Source organism: Lethenteron reissneri, chromosome 8 (assembly GCF_015708825.2).
Source record: "Lethenteron reissneri isolate LAM-NWPU_2019-01 chromosome 8, ASM1570882v1, whole genome shotgun sequence".
In the NCBI taxonomy this organism is placed as follows: domain Eukaryota; kingdom Metazoa; phylum Chordata; class Hyperoartia; order Petromyzontiformes; family Petromyzontidae; genus Lethenteron; species Lethenteron reissneri.
Genome location: NC_083786.1, coordinates 7,109,350 through 7,131,574, shown reverse-complemented (window position 1 = coordinate 7,131,574; position 22,225 = coordinate 7,109,350). Strand labels below are relative to the sequence as shown.

The following is a 22,225-nucleotide window of genomic DNA, read 5'->3' as shown; positions in this document are numbered from 1 at the left end:
TTTCCGGATTGGTCATTCTTCATTCATTCACGAAGGATTCCTCCGTTAAAAAAACAATCCCGCGAGTTCGCTCACCGCTCATTCAACTCACGAGTGACTCATTCAATGACCCTCGACTCGTTCATAATCGAATGAGTGAGCGAATCGCTCACTGGGTTTGCCAGTTGTAAGGGGAGGAATGACTCCACGTGACGCCGATGCTGATGACGTAGAGATGTAACGATTCACTCCTATGCCCTGAGCTATCTGATGAATGAATGAGTGAACTAAAGCTACCGCATTTCTGGTGGGCTCAAACAGAGTGGTGTGGCCAGAATCACGGGCGGGGGTAGTGTTGGCCACCCCACCCCCGCATATGCCGTGCCGACCTTAACAGATGCAACACGTTAACGGCACTTGCCCCAAAAAGTCTATGATGGTTATACGGGGAATCTTTGTCTTTGTGTGCTTGTGGCGTGCGACCAGCAGCTTCCAGCCATACCTTCGGCTCCCGTGTCCAGGACTCTCACGAGGTCCTACCACCACCACCATCACCACAACAACCTCAACCACCACCACAACCACCAGCAGCAGCAAGCGAGTTGGTACCAGCAGCAGGCGAGTTGGTACCAGCAGTCGAGGTGGTACCAGCAAGAGTCGCTGCGAGGGCTCACGACGGAGGACGTGGGCAAGGCGCGGCAATCCAAGTGCCAGCAGACGGTCATGGTGAGTGGGGCATGCAGGGAGATGGGGCCTCGGGAGAGGGGGACATCCTGGGGTCTGTCTGGGAGGCGTGAGGGGCGACATCAAACCCACGACCTCCTGCCTACCAGGCGAGGTAGTTAACATCTCGCCCCCGCGTCTCGTGTCGCACACAGCAGCAGCTGAGCGAGCGGGCGCGGGAGAGCAAGGTGCCCACCGGACGACTCAGCCGCATGGTCAACTTTGGTGGTGAGAACTCGCTCACTCACTCTCTCATCTCACTCGCTCACTCATCTCACTCGCTCACTCTATCATCTCACTCATTCACCCCTCTCACTCATCTCACTCACTCACTCGCTCACTCATTCACTCCTCTTACTCCTCTCACTCACTCACTCACTCTCTCATCTCACTCACTCTCTCATCTGACTCACTCACTTACTCATTCACTCCTCTTACTCCTCTCACTCGCTCACTCACTCTCTCATCTCACTCACTCATCTCACTCACTCTCTCATCTCACTCGCTCGCTCACTCACTCATCTCACTCACTCTCTCATCTCACTCGCTCACTCTATCATCTCACTCATTCACCCCTCTCACTCACCCCTCTCACTCGTCTCACTCACTCGCTCACTCATTCACTCCTCTTACTCACTCATCTCACTCACTCTCTCATCTCACTCATTCACCCCTCTCACTCATCTCACGCACTCACTCGCTCACTCATTCACTCCTCTTACTCCTCTCACTCACTCACTCACTCTCTCATCTCACTCACTCTCTCATCTGACTCACTCACTTACTCATTCACTCCTCTTACTCCTCTCACTCGCTCACTCACTCTCTCATCTCACTCACTCATCTCACTCACTCTCTCATCTCACTCGCTCGCTCACTCACTCATCTCACTCACTCTCTCATTTCACTCGCTCACTCTATCATCTCACTCATTCACCCCTCTCACTCACCCCTCTCACTCATCTCACTCACTCGCTCACTCATTCACTCCTCTTACTCACTCATCTCACTCACTCTCTCATCTCACTCGCTCGCTCACTCATTCACTCCTCTTACTCCTCTCACTCACTCACTCACTCACTCTCTCATCTCACTCACTCTCTCATCTGACTCACTCACTTACTCATTCACTCCTCTTACTCCTCTCACTCGCTCACTCACTCTCTCATCTCACTCACTCATCTCACTCACTCTCTCATCTCACTCGCTCGCTCACTCACTCATCTCACTCACTCTCTCATCTCACTCGCTCACTCTATCATCTCACTCATTCACCCCTCTCACTCACCCCTCTCACTCGTCTCACTCACTCGCTCACTCATTCACTCCTCTTACTCACTCATCTCACTCACTCTCTCATTTCACTCGCTCACTCTATCATCTCACTCATTCACCCCTCTCACTCACCCCTCTCACTCATCTCACTCACTCGCTCACTCATTCACTCCTCTTACTCACTCATCTCACTCACTCTCTCATCTCACTCGCTCGCTCACTCATTCACTCCTCTTACTCCTCTCACTCGCTCACTCACTCTCTCATCTCACTCACTCTCTCATCTCACTCGCTCGCTCACTCATTCACTCCTCTTACTCCTCTCACTCGCTCACTCACTCTCTCATCTCACTCACTCTCTCATCTCACTCGCTCACTCACCTCACTCACTCTCTCATCTCACTCACTCATTTCACTCACTCTCTCATCTCACTCGCTCACTCACTCATCTCACTCATCTCATCTCACTCGCTCACTCACTCACTCACTCTCTCATCTCACTCACTCATCTCACTCACTCTCTCATCTCACTCACTCGCTCACTCATTCCCTCCTCTTACTCCTCTCACTCGCTCACTCACTCTCTCATCTCACTCACTCATCTCACTCACTCTCTCATCTCACTCGCTCGCTCACTCATTCACCCCTCTCACTCCTCTCACACGCTCCCTCACTCCCCTTACTCGCTGCAGCTGCTCACTCACTTACTTCCTCTCATTCACTGCCTCATTCATTCACTGACTCGCTAATTAATTGACCACCTTTCTTATTCACTCATTCATGAATTCACTCAACTACCCCCTTCCTCATTGACCACCTCCCTCGTTCATTCATTGACCACCTCCCTCGTTCACTGAATCATTCATTCACTCTCACTCGTTCACTGTCTCTCACATTCACTCTTTTACTCCCCCCACCTCGTATTCACTACCTCACTCACTAATTGACTCACTCAGTAATTGTGTTGATGGTTATGATAAATTTGATGATGGTGATTGTTGTGGTAATAACGGTGAATTGTCGTTGTGACGATGACGGTGGCGGTGTTGGCAGTTGTGATAATGATCATGGTAGTCGTTTTGATGGTTGCGGTTGTGGTGGTTTCAGTTATGGTGGCTGTGATGGTTGTGGTTGTTGTGATGGTTGGGATGGTTGTGGTGGTTGTGACGGTTGCGGTTGTGGCGGTTGTGACTGTTGCGGTGGTTGTGGTGGTTGTGATGGTTGTGGTGGTTGTGACGGTTGCGGTTGTGGTGGTTGTGACTGTTGCGGTGGTTGTGATGGTTGTGGTGGTTGTGACGGATGCGGTTGTGGTGGTTGTGACGGTTGCGGTGGTTGTGATGGTTGTCGCGGTTGTCATGGCTACGGTCGTGATGGTTGTGGTTGTGACGTTGCAGGCCTCGCGGTGGGCCTGGGCCTGGGCGCGCTGGCCGAAGTGGCCCGCAAGCAGCTGGGCATGGACAAGGTGCCTCCGGGTGAGTCACGTGGGCCCACAGGGGCCCGGGGGGAGGGGGGGCAGGGGGGGTGGCGAGGGAGGGGGGGGCAGGCAATGGGGGGGGGGGGTGGTGGGATTGGGGGGGGGTCATTCAACCCTTAGCCCCAGGAGCCACGACAACGACGCTACCGCGCCTCCGAGCGAGCGAGTGGGTTCACCCCTCTTGAAAGTCATCCAAGACAGAGGCGGTGGCTCGCGGGGGGGGGGGGGGGCAGCGTTGTGCCGCTGCTGTTCTTCACGACACCGGAGCCCGCGGGGTGAGGTGGTGGGGGGGGGGTCGCAGCTATCCACGTGGCGGGGGTCTGGGGGGGGGTGACTTTGAACAAAGTGGTGGGATGGTGTTGTTTTCGTGTTGGTTTATTTTAGCTCTCCCGCTCTCTCTCTCTCTGGCTCCCTCTGTCTGCGTGCTCGCTGCCCCACGTTTCCCCTGCACCCGGGTGTCGTCGAGGCATTTGTCGCTGCTGCTGCCGCTGCTGCTGCCACTGCTGCTGCTACTGCTGCTGCCACTGCCACCGCTGCTGCTGCCACTGCCACTGCTGCCACTGCTGCCACTGCTGCTGCCACTACCGCTGCTGCCACTGCTGCTGCCACTGCCACCGCTGCTACTGCTGCCACTGCTGCTGCCACTGCTACTTCTGCCACTGCTGCTGCTGCCGCCGCCGCCGCTGCTGTTGTTTGTTTTCGTTTTTGCAGCGGCAAGAATGTTGGAGGCCATCTGTCACCTGTCTCACGCTGCGCTTGTGCGGAGGTGTGCTGGCTAACAGCACTTGCCCCAGCAGTCTGTTAAGGCTATATGGGGAACCTTTGTCTCTCTCTCTCTCTGTGTATGGGGAGTGGCGATTGTGAAGCGCTGCTGGTTGTTCACACGCAGCGCTACAAACCCATGGCAAAACATAACTAATTTGCTGTGTCGGTGGTGGCGGGTTTAACGACACATTGAGATATTTACACGATTTAACCCAGAAAAACCTGTGTTATGGATATTGGTCGCGAAAGCCTACGTGTTCTCCTGAATTTATAATCAAACGCTGGGGGTGGAAGGGGGAGGGCAGGTGCGTCTTATAATCCGATAGCTGTGTGTGCGTGACCAGATTTGTATAACTTTATTGCTTACCTGTCAACCCCTTATCAGTGCCCTACCTTATTACAGATCAAATTCAGACCTTATTGGTCATCCCGTGCCCTTATAAATGCCAACGTTCATCCTACAAAGTTCTATCACAAGGAGAGAAACACAAACGAATATACAAATGTTTTTGTTGTTGCCCGTATCGATCCGGTTGCATGCCGCATGGACCTGAAAACTCAATTTCCCTGTACAAGAATACGGGTAAACCTCGTGGGTCGCCATCTTTGTTATTGACACGGGGGGAGGGGGACGGTGCACTGTCTTACTGCCCGGGGCACCCATGAATTAATCAGTGGCCATGGTCAATCCACTGCTAGATGATGGCATCCGCAAGAGCCGTCGCCGACCTATCGATAATAACCCACCCGGCACCCGCACATGAACTGATTTGATCATATTCTTAGGTTTTGATCGCTCCGTCTCCCCGGGTTGAACGTTCTCCCCGGACGTGTCGCGTTCCTTGGCTGCAGCTCCGCTCTCGTTCTCGACCAGAGCACGTGGCCGCGTCATCGTCTGGCGCAGCGAGAGGCTGTGGGGGGGGGAGCGGGGGTCACGTGACGGTCATTGTGACGTCACGCCAACGGGCATCGCCGCTCGGCAATCGAACCCCTCCTGTCACCTCTCACCTCCCACGCACCACCAACTCAACCACCCACCCCACTCACCCACCCACCCCACTCACCTCGCTACCCCCCCGTCTAACCTCACACCCACCCACCAACCCATCCACCCACCTCATCACCCACCCACCTCACCACACACACACACCTCACCACACACACACACCTCACCACACACACACAGGATACGAAACCACTTCAGCGCAGCCCGACTGGGGCGATCCACTGTTGGACGAGAGCCGAAGACCTCCCTACGACCTTCACGGCACGGGGGGGGGGGTGGGCGGGGGGGGAGCCTTCATCTAGCAGTGGATCAGCCTTCTGTTTGAATTGCCGTGGTTCCGGATCGCTGTTCCCCCGGGGGCGGTGGTGGTGGTGGTAGTGGTGGTGGTAGTGGTGGGGGTGGTGGTGGTAGTGGTGGTGGTGGTAGTGGTGGGGGTGGTGGTGGTGGTAGTGGTGGTGGTAGTGGTGGGGGTGGTGGTGGTAGTGGTGGTGGTGGTAGTGGTGGGGGTGGTGGTAGTGGTGGTGGTAGTGGTGGGGGTGGTGGTGGTGGTAGTGGGGGTGGTGGTGGTAGTGGTGGGGGTAGTGGTGGTGGTGGTGGGGGTGGTGGTGGTGGTGGGGGTGGTGGTGGTGGTAGTGGGGGTGGTGGTGGTGGGGGTGGTGGTGGTGGTAGTGGTGGTGGGGGTGGTGGTGGTGGTAGTGGTGGGGGTGGTGGTGGTGGTAGTGGTGGTGGTGGTAGTGCGGGTGGTGGTGGTGGTGGTGTTTGTTTTGCATCTCGTCTCTCGTCGCGCTCGGATAGTGGCCGCGGCTTGGCTAATGCGGCGAGAGCTGATTGGGATTCCCTTCCCGGGTCTGCGCGCACGCACACTCAGCAGCGCTAAGCCCTGGAATCATCATCAGCATCATCATCAGCAGCAGCAGCATACCGCTGCTGTCTGTGCCCATCCACATGTGTGTGTGTGTCCATCCACGTGTGTGTGTGTGTCCATCCACGTGTGTGTGTGTGTGTGTCTATCCACGTGTGTGTGTGTCCATCCACGTGTGTGTGTGTCTGTGCCCATCCACGTGTGTGTGTGTGTCCATCCACGTGTGTGTGTGTGTGTCTGTGCCCATCCACATGTGTCTGTGTTCATCCACGTGTGTGTCTGTGTGTCCATCCACGTGTGTGTCTGTGTGTCCATCCACGTGTGTGTGTGTGTCCATCCACGTGTGTGTGTGTGTGTCTGTGCCCATCCACATGTGTCTGTGTTCATCCACGTGTGTGTCTGTGTGTCCATCCACGTGTGTGTCTGTGTGTCCATCCACGTGTGTGTGTCTGTGCCCATCCACGTGCGTGTGTGTCCATCCATGTGTGTGTGTGTGTCCATCCACGTGTGTCTGTGTCCATCCACATGTGTGTGTGTGTGTGTCCATCCACGTGTGTGTGTGTGTGTCCATCCACGTATGTGTGTGTCCATCCACGTGTGTGTGTCCATCCACGTGTGTTGTGTGTCCATCCACGTGTGTCTGTGTGTCCATCCACGTGTGTGTGTGTCCATCCACGTGTGTGTGTCCATCCACGTGTGTGTGTGTCCATCCACGTGTGTGCCTGTGTGTCCATCCACGTGTGTGTGTCCATCCACGTGTGTGTGTGTCCATCCACGTGTCTGTGTGTCCATCCATGTGTGTGTGTGTCCATCCACGTGTGTGTGTGTCCATCCACGTGTGTGTGTGTGTCTATCCACGTGTGTGTGTCTATCCACGTGTGTGTGTGTCTATCCACGTGTGTGTGTCCATCCACATGTGTGTGTCTGTGTGTCCATCCACGTGTGTGTGTCTATCCACGTGTGTGTGTGTCTATCCACGTGTGTGTGTCCATCCACGTGTGTGTGTGTGTGTGCCCACCCACGTGTGCGTGTCCATCCACGTGTGTGTCTGTGTCAATCCACGTGTGTCTGTGTTTGCGCGTCAGTGTAGTGGTGAGCGCTACGCTGCGCTTCGAGCCCGGCGACCCGAGTTCGATTCACGCTCACGGCCAACAGGAACGACAATTATTTGAACCGGTCCTGGGCCTCCCCTAGGTCGACCCAGCCTCAAATGAGTACCTGGTGTAGCGGTGTAGTAAACATCGCCACTAGGGCGACAAAGGCGGCCGGGCGTGGTGCTGGCCACCCACCCCCTCGTGTGCCGTGCGGGCCTTCATAGGTGCTCGCTAACAGCACTTGTCCCAAAATTATGTTAAAGGCTATACGGGGGACATTTGTCTTTGTGTATGAACCCCCGTATCTCCTCGTTCCTGTTTAATGCCATCCCCAGTCACGTCGCACCGGATTAACCTGGGTGGGAGTAGACGCATCTGGTGGTGGTGGGGGTAATGGTGGTGGTGGGGGTGGTGGTGGTAGTGGTGGGGGTGGTGGTGGTAGTGGTGGGGGTGGTGGTGGTGGCGGTGGTGGTGGTGGTAGTGGTGGTAGTGGTGGGGGTGGTGGTGGTAGTGGTGGGGGTGGTGGTGGTAGTGGTGGTGGTGGTAGTGGTAGTGGTGGGGGTGGTGGTGGTAGTGGTTGTAGTGGTGGTGGTAGTGGTGGTGATGGTAGTGGTGGGGGTGGTGGTGGTAGTGGTGGGGGTGGTGGTGGTAGTGGTGGTTGTGGCGCAATGTTTAGCGCGCTGTGCTACGAACCCAGGCACCCAAGTTCGCTCACGACCGACACCAAATGACGATTATCTGAACCGTTCCTGGGTCTCCCCTAGGTCGACTCGGCCTCAAACGAGTACCTCGTGCGGTGTGTAAACATCGCCACTGGGGGGGTGGGGGGAGAGACAAAGGCGGCCGGGCGTGGTGCTGGCCACCCGCCCCCTCGTGTGCCGTTCCGGCCTTCTTCGGTGGTGCTCGCTAACAGCACTTGCCCCAAGAGTCTGTTAAGGCTATACGGGGGATCTTTGTCTTTGGTGGTGGGGGGAAGGAGGTGAGGGGGGAGCGAGGTGGGGGGTAGCGGGCACACACCGCCAGGGACAGGTTCAGACCCCATAAAACATCAGACGACAACAACAATCTGAGAACATACACGAGGGGGGCTGGCGGGTGGTGGTGGTGGGGGTGGTGGTGGGGGCTGGTGGAGGGCTGGTGGTGGGGGGGGGCTCGCGTCCCTCTGTGCTAAGAGGTCTCTTCTTCTTGTTGTTGTTCCGAGGCGCGTTCATTCACCCGTCCTTACGACAACAACAACAACAGCAGCAGCAGCATCAGCAATGGGCCATGCCTACTTGCTGCACTGCCTGCCCGCTGCCGCTGCTGCATCGCGAAGCCCCCCACCCCTTCCCCCGGTCTCTGTGCCCCCCCCTCACTTCCTTCCCCCACTTTCCACCCCCGTGGCGTTATTACATAACGCGTGTTCGCCATGTGCGCGCTGCGTGGTGGCACGGGGAGAAGCCCCCCCCCCCACCTTGCATTATGCTCTCTCTGCGTCCTTGACTCTGTCCCCCCCCCCTACTCTCTGTAACCCCCCCCCACTCTGTACCCCCCCCCCCCCCCCACCTATGCCACCTCAATCCGCTCCCCCCGCAATCCATCACGGTCGCTGTAATGCGATCGCTCCGTATCACCACTGCTGCAGCTGTTGCAGCTGACAAAGCTGCTGATGATGAAACTGACAAAGCTGGAGCTGATACAGCTGCTGCTGCTGATGAAACTGACAAAGCTGGTGCTGATACAGCTGCTGCTGCTGCTGATGCGACTGTTGCTGATGAAACTGACAAAGCTGGAGCTGATACAGCGACTGATGCTGATGAAACTGACAAAGCTGGTGCTGATACAGTGACTGCTGCTGATGAAACTGACAAAGCTGGAGCTGACACAGCTGCTGCTGCGAAGGACATAGATGGTATTGATGCTGCTGCTGATGCGACTGCTGCTGATGAAACTGACATAGCTGGTATTGATACCGCTGCTGCTGCTGCTGCTGTGGCTGTTGCTGAAGTTGATATTGCTGCGGATACTACTATAGCGGCTGCTACAGCTGCTGCTACTGCTACAGTTCCCACATCTACTGCTACTACAGCTGCTGATAGTGACACGGCCGATGCTAATGATAGAGCTATGACATAGCTGACCGTGCCAGTTTTAGCTGCTACATCTGCTGCAGCTAGTTAAGCTGACATAGTTGCTGCTGCTACAGCTACTGCTAGTGAGTATAGCTGCTACCTCTGCTACAGCTTGAAAACGAATTTCTTTAGAACTGCTTTTTGTGTTTAGTTTGTTGTCCTCCCGGACCTCCGATTATCACGGTTGGCTACGTACGGTGCGAAAGAAGTTCAACATACATAGACGCACACAGACACCCATAGACTCACACAGACACCCATAGACTCACACAGACACCCATAGACTCACACAGAGACCCATAGACTCACACAGAGACCCATAGACTCACAAAGAGATCCATAGACTCACACAGACACCCATAGACTCACACAGACACCCATAGACTCACACAGAGACCCATAGACTCACACAGAGACCCATAGACTCACAAAGAGACCCATAGACTCACACAGAGACCCATAGACTCACACAGAGACCCATAGACTCACACAGAGACCCATAGACTCACACAGAGACCCATAGACTCACACAGAGACCCATAGACTCACACGGAGACCCATAGACTCACACAGAGACCCATAGACTCACAAAGAGACCCATAGACTCACACGGAGACCCATAGACTCACACAGAGACCCATAGACTCACAAAGAGACCCATAGACTCACACGGAGACCCATAGACTCACACAGAGACCCATAGACTCACACAGAGACCCATAGACTCACACAGAGACCCATAGACTCACACATACACCCATAGACGCACACAGAGATCAATAGACTCGCACAGAGACCCATAGACTCACACAGAGACCCATAGACTCACAGAGACCCATAGACTCACACAGACACCCATAGTTTGTTATCTTTACCCCGCAGCTCCAATTAGCACGGTTGGCTACGTACGGCGCGAAAGTCGACATACAGCTGGCATCGCTGCCAATATCGCGATGTGAGTTGCTACTGCAGCCACGACTAAGTGCCTAAGCCACTTGTAGCTGGCTAATGGGAGGAATGCGTGTTTGTGAAGATGTGTGACTACGTATACTTGAGTGTGCGTGTGTTAATTCGTGTATGCGTGTGTCTGCTTGTGCGTGTACTCGTGTGTGTCCATGCGTGTGTGTGTGTGTGTGTCCATGCGTATGTGTGTGTGTGTCCATGCGTGTGTGTGTCCATGCGTGTGTGTGTTCATGCGTGTGTCTATGCGTGTGTGTGTTCATGCGTGTGTGTGTCCATGCGTGTGTGTGTTCATGCGTGTGTCTATGCGTGTGTGTGTTCATGCGTGTGTGTGTGCGGTAGTGCAGCGGTTAGCGCGCTGCGCTATGAACCCGGCGACTCGAGTTCGATTCCCGTTCACGGCCAACACCGGTGACGATGATCTGAACCGGTCGACTCAGCCTCAAATTAGTACCCGGTGCGGTGTGTAAACATCGCCGCTAGGGAGACAAAGGCGGTCGGGCGTGGTGCTGGCCACCCACCCCCCCCCCCCCCTCGTGTGCCGTGCCGACCTTCATAGGTGCTCGCTAACAGCACTTGCCCCACCAGTCTGTTAAAGGCTACGCGGGGGATCTTTGTCTTTTGCGTGCGCAAGATCAACTCAGCCTCAGTTAGGTACCTGGCGCGATGTGGACAAACATCGCCACTGATGGGGGGGGGGGTAAGCCGAAGGCGACCGGGGCGTGGGTGCCCCTCCCCCTCACCTCCTCCCCCCATCGTGTGCCGTGCCGGCCTTCACAGGTGACGCCTGCGGACAGCACTTGCCCCAACAACAGCCTGTTGAAGCCAACACGGGTGGTGGTGGTGGTGGGGTGGGGGGGGGGTGGTGGGGGGGTTGGTGGTGGTGGTGTTGGTGTTGGTGGTGGTGGGGTGGTGGGGGGGGTGATGGTGGGGGGGGGCAAATCTTTGTCTTGTGCGCGCGGCGTGAAGTGTCTAAGACCCGCTCGCTACTCGTTGGCTCTTTCGGTGAAGTCACGTCGGTTGTTTGTCGGCGTCCGGGTGCCGCGGGGATCGATTGGGGCGAGTGCGATCTTGCCGCACGGCGTCTCTCGCCAAACTTTGTTCGGGGCGTGTAAGGCTCATTCACTACCGCCCCGTTCATCGCGACGCTCCCAGCGGTATTTACTCGCGTGCGCGACACGCGTGAGAAAGTGCCGCAAAGATGCGATGGAGGGAGAGACGCACGCTTGGGATATGACAGAGGAAGCACCTGGATTAGAGAACGAAAACAAAGATCCCCGGCGTCGACTTGACAGACTGTTGGGGCGAGCGCTGCTAGCGGGCACTTATGGCGGCACACGAAGGGGGGTGGGGTGGCCAGCACCACGCCCGGCCGCCTTTGTCTCCCCAGTGGCGATGCTTAGACACCGTTGCCAGGTACTCATTTGAGGCTGAGTCGACCTAGGGTAGGAAGCCCAGGACCGGTTCACTGATGTTGGTCGTTAGAGGGAATCGTCGCGCGGCGCGCTAACCGCGACACTACCGCTCCGAATAGAAAACAAAGACAAAGATCACCCGTATAGCCTTAACAGATTTTTGGGGCAAGTGCTGTTAGCGAGGAGCACTTATGAAGGCCGGAAACGGCACACGAGGGCGTGGGTGGCCGGCACCAAGCCCAGCCGCCTTTGTCTCCCCAGTGGCGATGATTGCACGCACCCACCAGGTACTCGTTTGAGGCTGAGTCGTCTCAATACATACACACATAGAACACTCAAAGCTCCACACACAGATGGATTCAAGAATCCACCACTACTACTTCTACCATCTCCTGGCATGGGGATGTTTGGCCAAGTTCGATTAATACGTTGATTTTGGCTTTAACAAACTATATTTCGCTTAGATGTCAATTATTTTGGTTAACTCAGCCCATCATTCTTCTGGGGGTACCACTTTATGGGCACGTCAACAGCGGTTGTCCCGTGGACGGACTCGCTAATCCCCGCCATAGGAATGTGGAATGTCCACCACTGGTTCTGCTGGTCCCATAAACAGACGAGCCTTTGTTAGTGCTCAAGCGAGCAAGAAAATCACACTTTCTACGGTGATGTATTTTAAATAACAACAATCCAGTGCTGCTATTATGGGGAGAGAGGTACACGATCCCCCCTCTCTCGAGCGGCAGTATATTAAGCTGCTATTATTAATGCTGCTGGCTGCATTGACCGCGGCTGTTTGATGTCACGGGCGTGATGTGTGCGTGATGTGTGCGTGATGCTGCGTGCTCAGGGCATGGCACACACACAGACAAAGATCCCCCGGCAGAGACCTAACTAGGCTGTCGGGGCAAGTGCTGCTGTGACAGTGATGATTTACGCTCCCGCGCGCATAGACAAACTGAAATGTGCACAATCGTACACGGCATATACTGACATCGTCATGCACATACACGCTGTCACACGCATACTTGCGCTCACTCGAACGTGTACAGCAACAACAACGACAGCCGCCGTTCCCCACTAAGTGACGGTGACGTCACCGCAGCGCCTGTGCCAGGCTAGGTGCACATAGTACAAAGTGCACCCAGACACGTACACACGTACACACACGCATACACGCATACACGTATACACGCATACACACACACAGCTCCCATACCTGTACACACCTGTGCACACACACACACCTCATTAAACAACAAACGCAAACAAAGATAAAGATCCCCCATATAGCCGCCACGGGCTGTTGGTGCAAGTGCTGTGTATGTGACTGTGTACGTCAGAACCACGCCTGGCCGCCCTTGTCTCCCTCGTGGCGATGTTTACACATCGCACCCGGTAGTCATTTGAGGCTGAGTCGTCCTAGGGGAGGCCCAGGGCCGGTTCAGACAATTATCGTCAGCGGTGTTTGGCCGTGAGCGGGAATCGAACTCGGGTCGCCAGGTTCGTAACGCAGAGTGCTAACCGCTGCACCACCGCTCCGACATACTTGCACGCACGCACATGCGCTCGCATTCATTCAATCACACTCAATGTGAATTCACATACCGCGCCTACGCATCAAAGCGTCAATACTTGCGTAGGTGTAACACGTCGTAGGCTTTTGCGACCGATATCATCCATAATACAGGGTTGTTTTTTTGGGGGGGGGTTAGATCGCGTAAATATATAAATGTGTCTAACTTGATTTGGAGCTTTCGTGACTGCAGGAATTATTCTTTGGTTCTTTCGGTAAAGTCATGTAGAAGGGAAACAATAAAAATAATAAAAATATAAAACAGTAAAATTATCACGACGTTTCGACTGCAACAAAAGCAATCGTCATCAGGTGTGAAATCCACAGAAATAAATGTATTATTATTAGTAGTATTGTATTGTTTCCCTTCTACGTGACTTTACCGAAAGAACCAAGCATATAAATTACTAGCTGTACTACCCGGCTTCGCCCGGGACTTGTATCCACGACGGCCGGCCGCCTTTGTCTCCCCAGTGGCGATGTTAATACGCCACACCAGTTACTCGTTTTGCGGCTGAGTCCCTCCCTCACCACTCTCCCTCCCTCACCACTGTCCCTCCCTCACCACTCTCCCTCCCTCACCACTCTCCCTCCCTCACCACTGTCCCTCCCTCACCACTCTCCCTCCCTCACCACTCTCCCTCCCTCACCACTCTCCCTCCCTCACCACTATCCCTCCCTCACCACTCTCCCTCCCTCACCACTATCCCTCCCTCACCACTCTCCCTCCCTCACCACTCACGCACGGCCGCCTTTGTCTCCCCAGTGGCGATGTTAATACGCCACACCAGTTACTCGTTTGAGGCTGAGTCGACCTAGGGGAGGTTCAAATAATCGTCACCGGTGGTGGCCGTGAGCGGGAATGGAACTCGGTTCACCGGGTTTGTAGCGCAGCGTAGCGTTAACCACTACACCCACCGCTCCTCACACACCACACACGCACAGACACACACACAGACACACACACAGACACACGCAGACACACACAGACAGACACACACACAGACACACAGACAGCACGCTAACCACTACACTACCGCTCCCCACACACCACACACGCACACACACACGCACACACACAGACACACACACACAGACACACACACACAGACACAGACAGCACGCTAAGCACTACACTACCGTTCCCCCTACACAACACACGCGCGCGCGTCCATAGGTACACATACACGCGCTTGCTGCAGACACACACGACTGTCAGGGTGCGTACGGCAGTAAACGACTGAAAAAAGAAAGCGGCAATGCTGCGCGAGGAACGCCTTAGACCTGCAACACATTTGTGTAATGCGAGCGTAAACACACAAACACATACAAACACATACACACACATACATACACACACATACACACACATACACACACATACATACACACAGACATACACATACACACAAACACACACATACATACACACAAAAACATAGACAATACACACACACATACATGCAGATACACAGACAGACACATAACACACATACATACACACAGATACATACACAGAAACACATACACACAATACATAGACACACACATACATACACACAAACACATCCACAGACGTACATACACACATACATACAGATACGCAGACATACACATAAACACATACAAAAAAACCCACATACATACACACACACATACATACACACAAACACATACACACACATACATACACACATGCATACAGACACACAGACATACACAAACATATACACACATACACATGACCCGGCTTCGCCCGGGACTTGGATCCACCACGCCCGGCCGCCTTTGTCTCCCCAGTGCCGATGTTAATACGCCACACCAGTTACTCGTTTGAGGCTGAGTCGACCTAGGGGAGGTTCAAATAATCGTCACCGGTGGTGGCCGTGAGCGGGAATCGAACTCGGTTCGCCGGGTTGGTAGCGCAGCGTAGCGTTAAGCACTACACCCACCGCTCCTCACACACCACACACGCACAGACACACACACAGACACACACACAGACACACGCAGACACACACAGACAGACACAGACAGACACACACACACAGACACACAGACAGCACGCTAAGCACTACACTACCGCTCCCCACACACCACACACAGACACACACACAGACACACACACACAGACACACACACACAGACACAGACAGCACGTTAAGCACTACACTACCGTTCCCCCTACACAACACACGCGCGCGCGTCCATAGGTACACATACACGCGCTTGCTGCAGACACACACGACTTTCAGGGTGCGTACGGCAGTAAACGACTGAAATAATAAAGCGGCAATGCTGCGCGAGGAACGCCTTAGACCTGCAACACATTTGTGTAATGCGAGCGTAAACACACAAACACATACACACACATACATACACACACATACACACAAACACATACACACACATACACACACATACACACACACAGACATACACATACACACAAACACACACATACATACACACAAACACATACACAATACACACAGACATACATGCAGACACACAGAGACACACATAACACACATACATACACACACATACATACACAGAAACACATACACACACATACATACACACACATACATACACACAAACACATACACACACGTACATACACACATACATACAGACACACAGACATAGACATAAACACATACAAAAAAACCCACATACATACACACACAGACATACACACAAACACATACACACACATACATACACACATACATACACAGAAACAAACACATACACACAAACACACACATACATACACACAAACACATACACAATACACACACACATACATGCAGACACACAGACACACACATAACACACATACATACACACGCATACATACACAGAAACACATACACACACATACATACACACACACATATATGCACACAAACACATGCACACACGTACATACACACATACATACAGACACGCAGACATACACATAAAGACATACAAAAAAACCGACATACATACAAACACACATACACACAAACACATACACACACATACATAGAGACACACAGACATACACATACACACATACACATGACCCGGCTTCGCCCGGGACTTGGATCCACGATGGCCGGCCGCCTTTGTCTCCCCAGTGACGATGTTCACACACGACAGCAGTTACGCGTTTGAGGCTGAGTCGACCTAGGGGAGGCCCAGGTCCGTTTCAAATAATCGTCAGCGGTGGTAGGCGTGAGTTGGAATGGAACTGGGGTCGCTCAACCAGCTTAATGACTATTTGTACAAAGAACATATAAAGAATCGATTATAATAACCAGGCTACAGTCCACATTATATACTGGCAGTACACGCACTCAGCTTCATAAGCAGGCTAGAGTGTACATGATAGAGTGGCAGTACGCTCACCGAGTTTAATAAGCAGGCTACAGTCTACATGATAGACTGGCAGTACGCTGACCCAGCTTAATGACTATTTGTACAGTGAACATTTAAGTAATCGATTGTTGGCGCGTTGGGTTTAAAAGTAATATAAATTGCACACATTGTGGTGGGGGTGGAGTGAAGAGTAGGAAAAACTTTGATGAATTTACCTCAGAGTGGCGTGGTGGGTGTCGAGGCCTAGCACCGTGCAGAGCCTCCCGCCTCGCCTGATTTTCCCACCCGGCTGACGCTGGGTACGGGTGCCGGTCCCCCCCCCCCCCCCCCCCCCCCCCCCCTAGCGCTCGAACAATACTGAGTAATGGCTATTATTTAATTATTTACGAAGCCTATGAAAGTGGCGAAGGCGTGGCTAGCCGTTGGCAGGGGTGAACCGCCGTCCAATGAAACTGCAGCCCTTGGCGAAGGCGTCGCTAGCCGTTGCCAGGTCCAATGAAAGCGGCGAAGGCGTCGCTAGCCGTTGCCAGGGGCAACCGCCGTCCAATGAAAGTGCGTATGGTCCGAAATCCACACACACACACAGACAGACAGACATTCACAATTTTATTTATATATAGATTAAAAGTTCAATAATTTTAAATTAAATATTTGTTTTCATTCATGTTTTATTTCTACGTGACTTTACCAAAAGAACCAAAGAATATAATAAATTTCGTCGTTAAACCCGACGACGCGTGACAAACCTTACTCGTTGCACGTGTCGGGTGGTGGCGGGTTTAACGACGCATTTATATTCACGCGACCTCATCAAAAACCACCCGTGTCACGAATACACGCCGACTCGAATATTCTTGAGTAAGTCCACGTGTCTTTGCGTATGCACCTTGCCTGGCACAAGCGCCAGAGTGACGTCGGCGGTTGTTTGTTGTTGTTTTTTGTTGTTGTCTAACTTCTGGGTAGATTCTCCCTCCGCCATAGGAATGTGGAATTTCCACCACTGGCTCAGGGCTGTACACGGGATACGGAAACCCATGGCTCGTTGAGCAGGTTGCTTGTGGACACGCGGTTGGGGGGAGCGGTGGCGCAGTGGTTAGCGCACTGCGCTACGAATTCGGCGATCCGGGTTCGATGTCCGCTCACGGCCACCACCAGTCACGATGATCTGAACGGCTCCTGGGCTTCCCCTAGGTCGACTCAGCCTCAACATGAGTACCTGGTGCGGTGTGTAATCATCGCCGCTCGGGAGACAAAGGCAGCCGGGCGTGGTGCTGGCCACCCACCCCCTCGTGTGCCGTTGCGGCCTTCATAGGTGCTCGCTAACAGCACTTGCCCCGACAGTCTGATGGGAGGCTATACGGGGACCCTTTGTCTTTGTACACGGACGTTCCATAGCCATGTGTTGTGAACAAAACAGACCCGACCCTGGCCATTGCGGTAAATTCCAGACCCCCTTCTCCGCCTTGTTTACCCCCGATCCCCCCTTTAGCCCCCCCCTCATCTCGTCTTCCTTACCCCACCCCTCCCCCACTTCCATACCAATCCCCCCCCATCCCCCCTCCCCTCTTATCCCCCACTCCTTTGCCTCTCTACTCTTGCCCCCACCACTACCCCCCTCTGTGCCCCCAAGCAATGCCCCCTCCCCCCACCCATGCCCTCTCTGCCTCGTGCCCCCCCCACTCCCCCGCCCCCCTGCCTCGGGCATGGTGCTAATCAATCAATGCCATGCACGGTCAATTAGAAATCCGCGGAAGCACGAACTGAGCCGGTTCACCGCGGAATGTTCACGAAACATTCGTTGGCGTGACGCTGCGTCGTCGATTAATCGTCGATTCCCTACGCCGAAGCTCACGCACAGCAGCGCGCGCGCGTGCACAATAATCGATGTATTTCTGTACGTAGCCGTTGTGCGCAACGTGATTGATCGGCGTGACTCACCGCAGCCACTAGCGGCCGCTACATTCACCGCAGTTAAATCGGAACAACGCGAAACAGTGGCCGGGCGATGGCAGTACTGTACAGAAATAGCATTTTTTTATCCATCTGTGCGGAGTTTTTAAGCGTGAACCCCTTTTTCGCGTTTTGCGTATCGGGGTTTTCTCCGGGTACTCCTCCCACGCGACTACTAAAAACCTAAAAACGCCCACGAATGCAATCCATGGCCAAACATCCCAGGGGGTAGCAGCACCCTCCTGCGAGCGCGCCTCGAGACTCATCGAGGCTCTGCTGCGCGCGCTACCGCAATCATCCGTCACAATAACTTTATTGGCATTCGTAAACAACTTTTGTTGTTGGGGGGTTGTTTTGTAAACGAACTTAGCTTTCACACGCAGGCTTTCACGACCAATATCATCCATAGTACAGGTTTTTTTGGGGGGAGTTAGATCGCGTAAAAATATAAATGAGTCGTTAATTGGCCAGTAATTACTGGCGAAAGGTCGTACTCAGATTGTAAATGTTGTAGCTTGGCTCTCCAACACACAACCGCTGTTGCTGTACTAATGACGAATTGGCACGTTCTGTTCACGTGACAAACCTTACTAATCGGCTGTGTCGGGTGGTGGCGGGTTTCAGCGACACATTTATATATTTACGAGATCTAACCCAAAGAAACCCTGTATTCTAAACTTAATGTAGGTTACATTTTGATTTAAAGTTTTCGTGACTGCAGGGATTCATATTCTTGGTTCTTTCGGTAAAGTCACGTAGAAGGCAAACAATAAAATAAAAATAATTAAAACCGACACTTTTTCAATTGTTCTTGCTGTGGATTTCGCACCTGATGATGATTGCTTGTGTTGCAGTCGAAACGTCGTGAGAATTGTATTATTTCCCTTCTACGTGACTTTACCGAAAGAACCAAGAATATTAATGTAGGTTGTTTACAACGACAACAACAAACACCGTGACATGTTTTCCCCTTGCCCAAGCGAGAAGAACAAACGCACGCCGGCTGACGTTTACGTTGGACATTAAACATGATGCCCGTCAATCCGGTGCCTTCTTTTGGATTTGTAGCAACGTGCGCGAGAGTGATGGTAGCGGTGGTGGGGATGATCGCAGCCCATTCGTCCATCGATCATCCATCGGTGGTCAGTCCATCGTGGGGTGATCGTGATGCTGTCAAAATGAAATGTAAATTTAAAAACCATCATCGAGCGGCGGAGGTCGTCGGACTAACGGAGGAGCGACCTCTCCTGCGGACCCCTTCCCCCACCTCGCCCTGCAGGCGGTCGCGGCCTCCTCGACTCGAGCCCCTTCCTGTCGGACGCGAACGCGGAGCGGATCGTCAAGACGCTGTGCAAGGTGCGCGGCGCGGCTCTCAAGCTCGGACAGATGCTCAGCATCCAGGGTGAGTTGGGGGGGGGGTCACGTGGTGTTCAAGCAGTGAGCAGGTCAGCTACTTCATCAATCTCGCCACCGCGTGGCGCCACGGTGGCTAGGAGATGTTGACTACCTCGCCTGGTACGCAGGAGGTCGTTGGTTCAATCCCGACCCTGACGCCTACTGCTGCTGTATATTTGGAGTTTGCGGTGTCTCTATCTCCTCGTGCTAGCGTGGATTTTTCACCGGGTCCTCAGGTTTTTCCCTCAACATTTAGAATCAACGGCACGTGTTTAGAGGAGTTTGGCCGCTATAAATTTCCACCTGATGAGAAGCCACTTGGTTTATCGTTGGTGATAGTCTGGTCGCTTATGAAAAAGAGCTATACAACTCAGTGGGCCTCCTTACCTGGTAAAATAAAAATATATAGTTTTAGTTTAGTTTTGATTGGAATTAAAACAAACAGGCGTTATATCGTTGCCCCCTGCCGTTCGGGGGGGTCCCCTAGGCTAAAATATAAAACAATATAGATTATTATTTATTTCCACTTGCTTATCCAGGAAAGCCTCGCTGAGGCTCATGACTCTTTTTCAGGAGGGTCCTGCCAGGTTTCCGCAGTAGGCGAGGCTGCGATGTTGCCACAATCCCTCATGCCGCCTCTTTGTTTGTGTTTACCCACAATCCCTCATGCCGCCTCTTTGTTTTTTACCCACAATCCCTCATGCCGCCTCTTTGTTTTTTACCCACAATCCCTCATGCCGCCTCTTTGTTTGTGTTTACCCACAATCCCTCATGCCGCCTCTTTGTTTTTTACCCACAATGCCTCATGCCGCTCCTTTGCTTTGTTTTTACCCACAATCCCTCATGCCGCCTCTTTGTTTGTGTTTACCCACAATCCCTCATGCCGCCTCTTTGTTTGTGTTTACCCACAATCCCTCATGCCGCCTCTATGTTTGTGTTTACCCACAATCCCTCATGCCGCCTCTATGTTTGTGTTTACCCACAATCCCTCATGCCGCCTCTATGTTTGTGTTTACCCACAATCCCTCATGCCGCCTCTATGTTTGTGTTTACCCACAATCCCTCATGCCGCCTCTATGTTTGTGTTTACCCACAATCCCTCATGCCGCCTCTTTGTTTTTTACCCACAATCCCTCATTCCGCTCCTTTGCTTTGTTTTTACCCACAATCCCCCTTGCCGCCTCTATGTTTGTGTTTACCCACAATCCCTCATGCCGCTCCTTTTCTATGTTTTTACCCACAATCCCCCTTGCCGCCCTCGCTAGACGACAGCTTCATCAACCCGCAGGTGCAGAAGATTTTCGAGCGGGTCCGCCAGAGCGCCGACTTCATGCCCACGTGGCAGATGAAGGTGCGAGACGCCCGGCAGCGGCTCCTGTCCGCTCCACTCCTAGACGCGTGCCGGTCAACCTGCCGGTCTAAAACTAAACGACTTTTATTTACTTTTACCACGTAAGGCCCACTGAGCTGCATAGCTCTTTTTCAAAAGCAGCCTGGCCACAAATGTATGTTTGTTGAGCTCCTTTCGCACCGTACGTAGCCAACCGCGATAAGGTGCGGTTGGCTACGAAAGGCAGTTTTGTGTTTAGTTTGTTTTCCTTGTCGCGTGAAAGATTTCGCAAATGCTTGCAAACGTGACTTTTTACGTAAATACATAAAGTATGTAGATGTTATGTGAGTGGACGTCAACCCACGTAGCCACAGTGCTAATACTCTAAATGCGTGATGTTGATTCTAAATGCGGAGGGGAAAAACCGGAAGACCCGGAAGAAAATTCCACGTTGACACGGGAAGAAAGACATGCAAACACCAAATATACAGCAGGCATCGTCAGGGTCAGGATTGAACCCACGACCTCCTGTATACCAGGCGAGGGAGATAACATCTCCTAGCTACCGTGGTGCCCTAGTCCATCAACGAGTCAGCCGGTTGATCCATCGGCGGTCAGTCGATCTGTCTGTTAGTCATCTGTTAGTCATGCGATCGATCTGTCTCTGAAGAGCGATCTGAGTTGAAGAGTGTCTTCAGTCAATCATTCAGTCAGTCAATGAGTCAATAGTCATTCAGTCAAGCGTTCAGTTGTAGCATTAGTCAGTCAGCCACTCAGTCGACCATTCAGTTGGTCAGGAAACATATCAAGTCATCCAATCAATCAGTCAATTACTCATTCACTTAAATATTGAGTCAACCAGTTGGGTCAGTCGCCCAATAAATCAATCACTGGGTCGCTTGGCCAGTCAGCCAACCAACCTGCCATTCTATGATTCA

At 53.0% G+C, this 22,225-nt stretch overlaps 1 protein-coding gene across 5 annotated transcripts in view; it reads left to right on the top strand.

The window, feature by feature from the left end:
* The window catches only part of LOC133362365 (atypical kinase COQ8B, mitochondrial-like), a 49,361-nt gene that overhangs the window by 15,939 nt on the left and 11,197 nt on the right, over window positions 1-22,225 (top strand). For 3 of the 5 annotated variants that reach the window (XM_061581313.1, XM_061581298.1, XM_061581331.1), the window contains 5 exons: window positions 466-705; window positions 858-930; window positions 3,372-3,449; window positions 19,842-19,964; window positions 21,223-21,308. In XM_061581313.1, coding sequence (XP_061437297.1) covers window positions 466-705; window positions 858-930; window positions 3,372-3,449; window positions 19,842-19,964; window positions 21,223-21,308 — 600 coding nt within the window. The remainder of the gene's footprint in view (window positions 1-465; window positions 706-857; window positions 931-3,371; window positions 3,450-19,841; window positions 19,965-21,222; window positions 21,309-22,225) is intronic. The other 2 variants (XM_061581322.1, XM_061581304.1) reach the window with 1 other exon arrangement.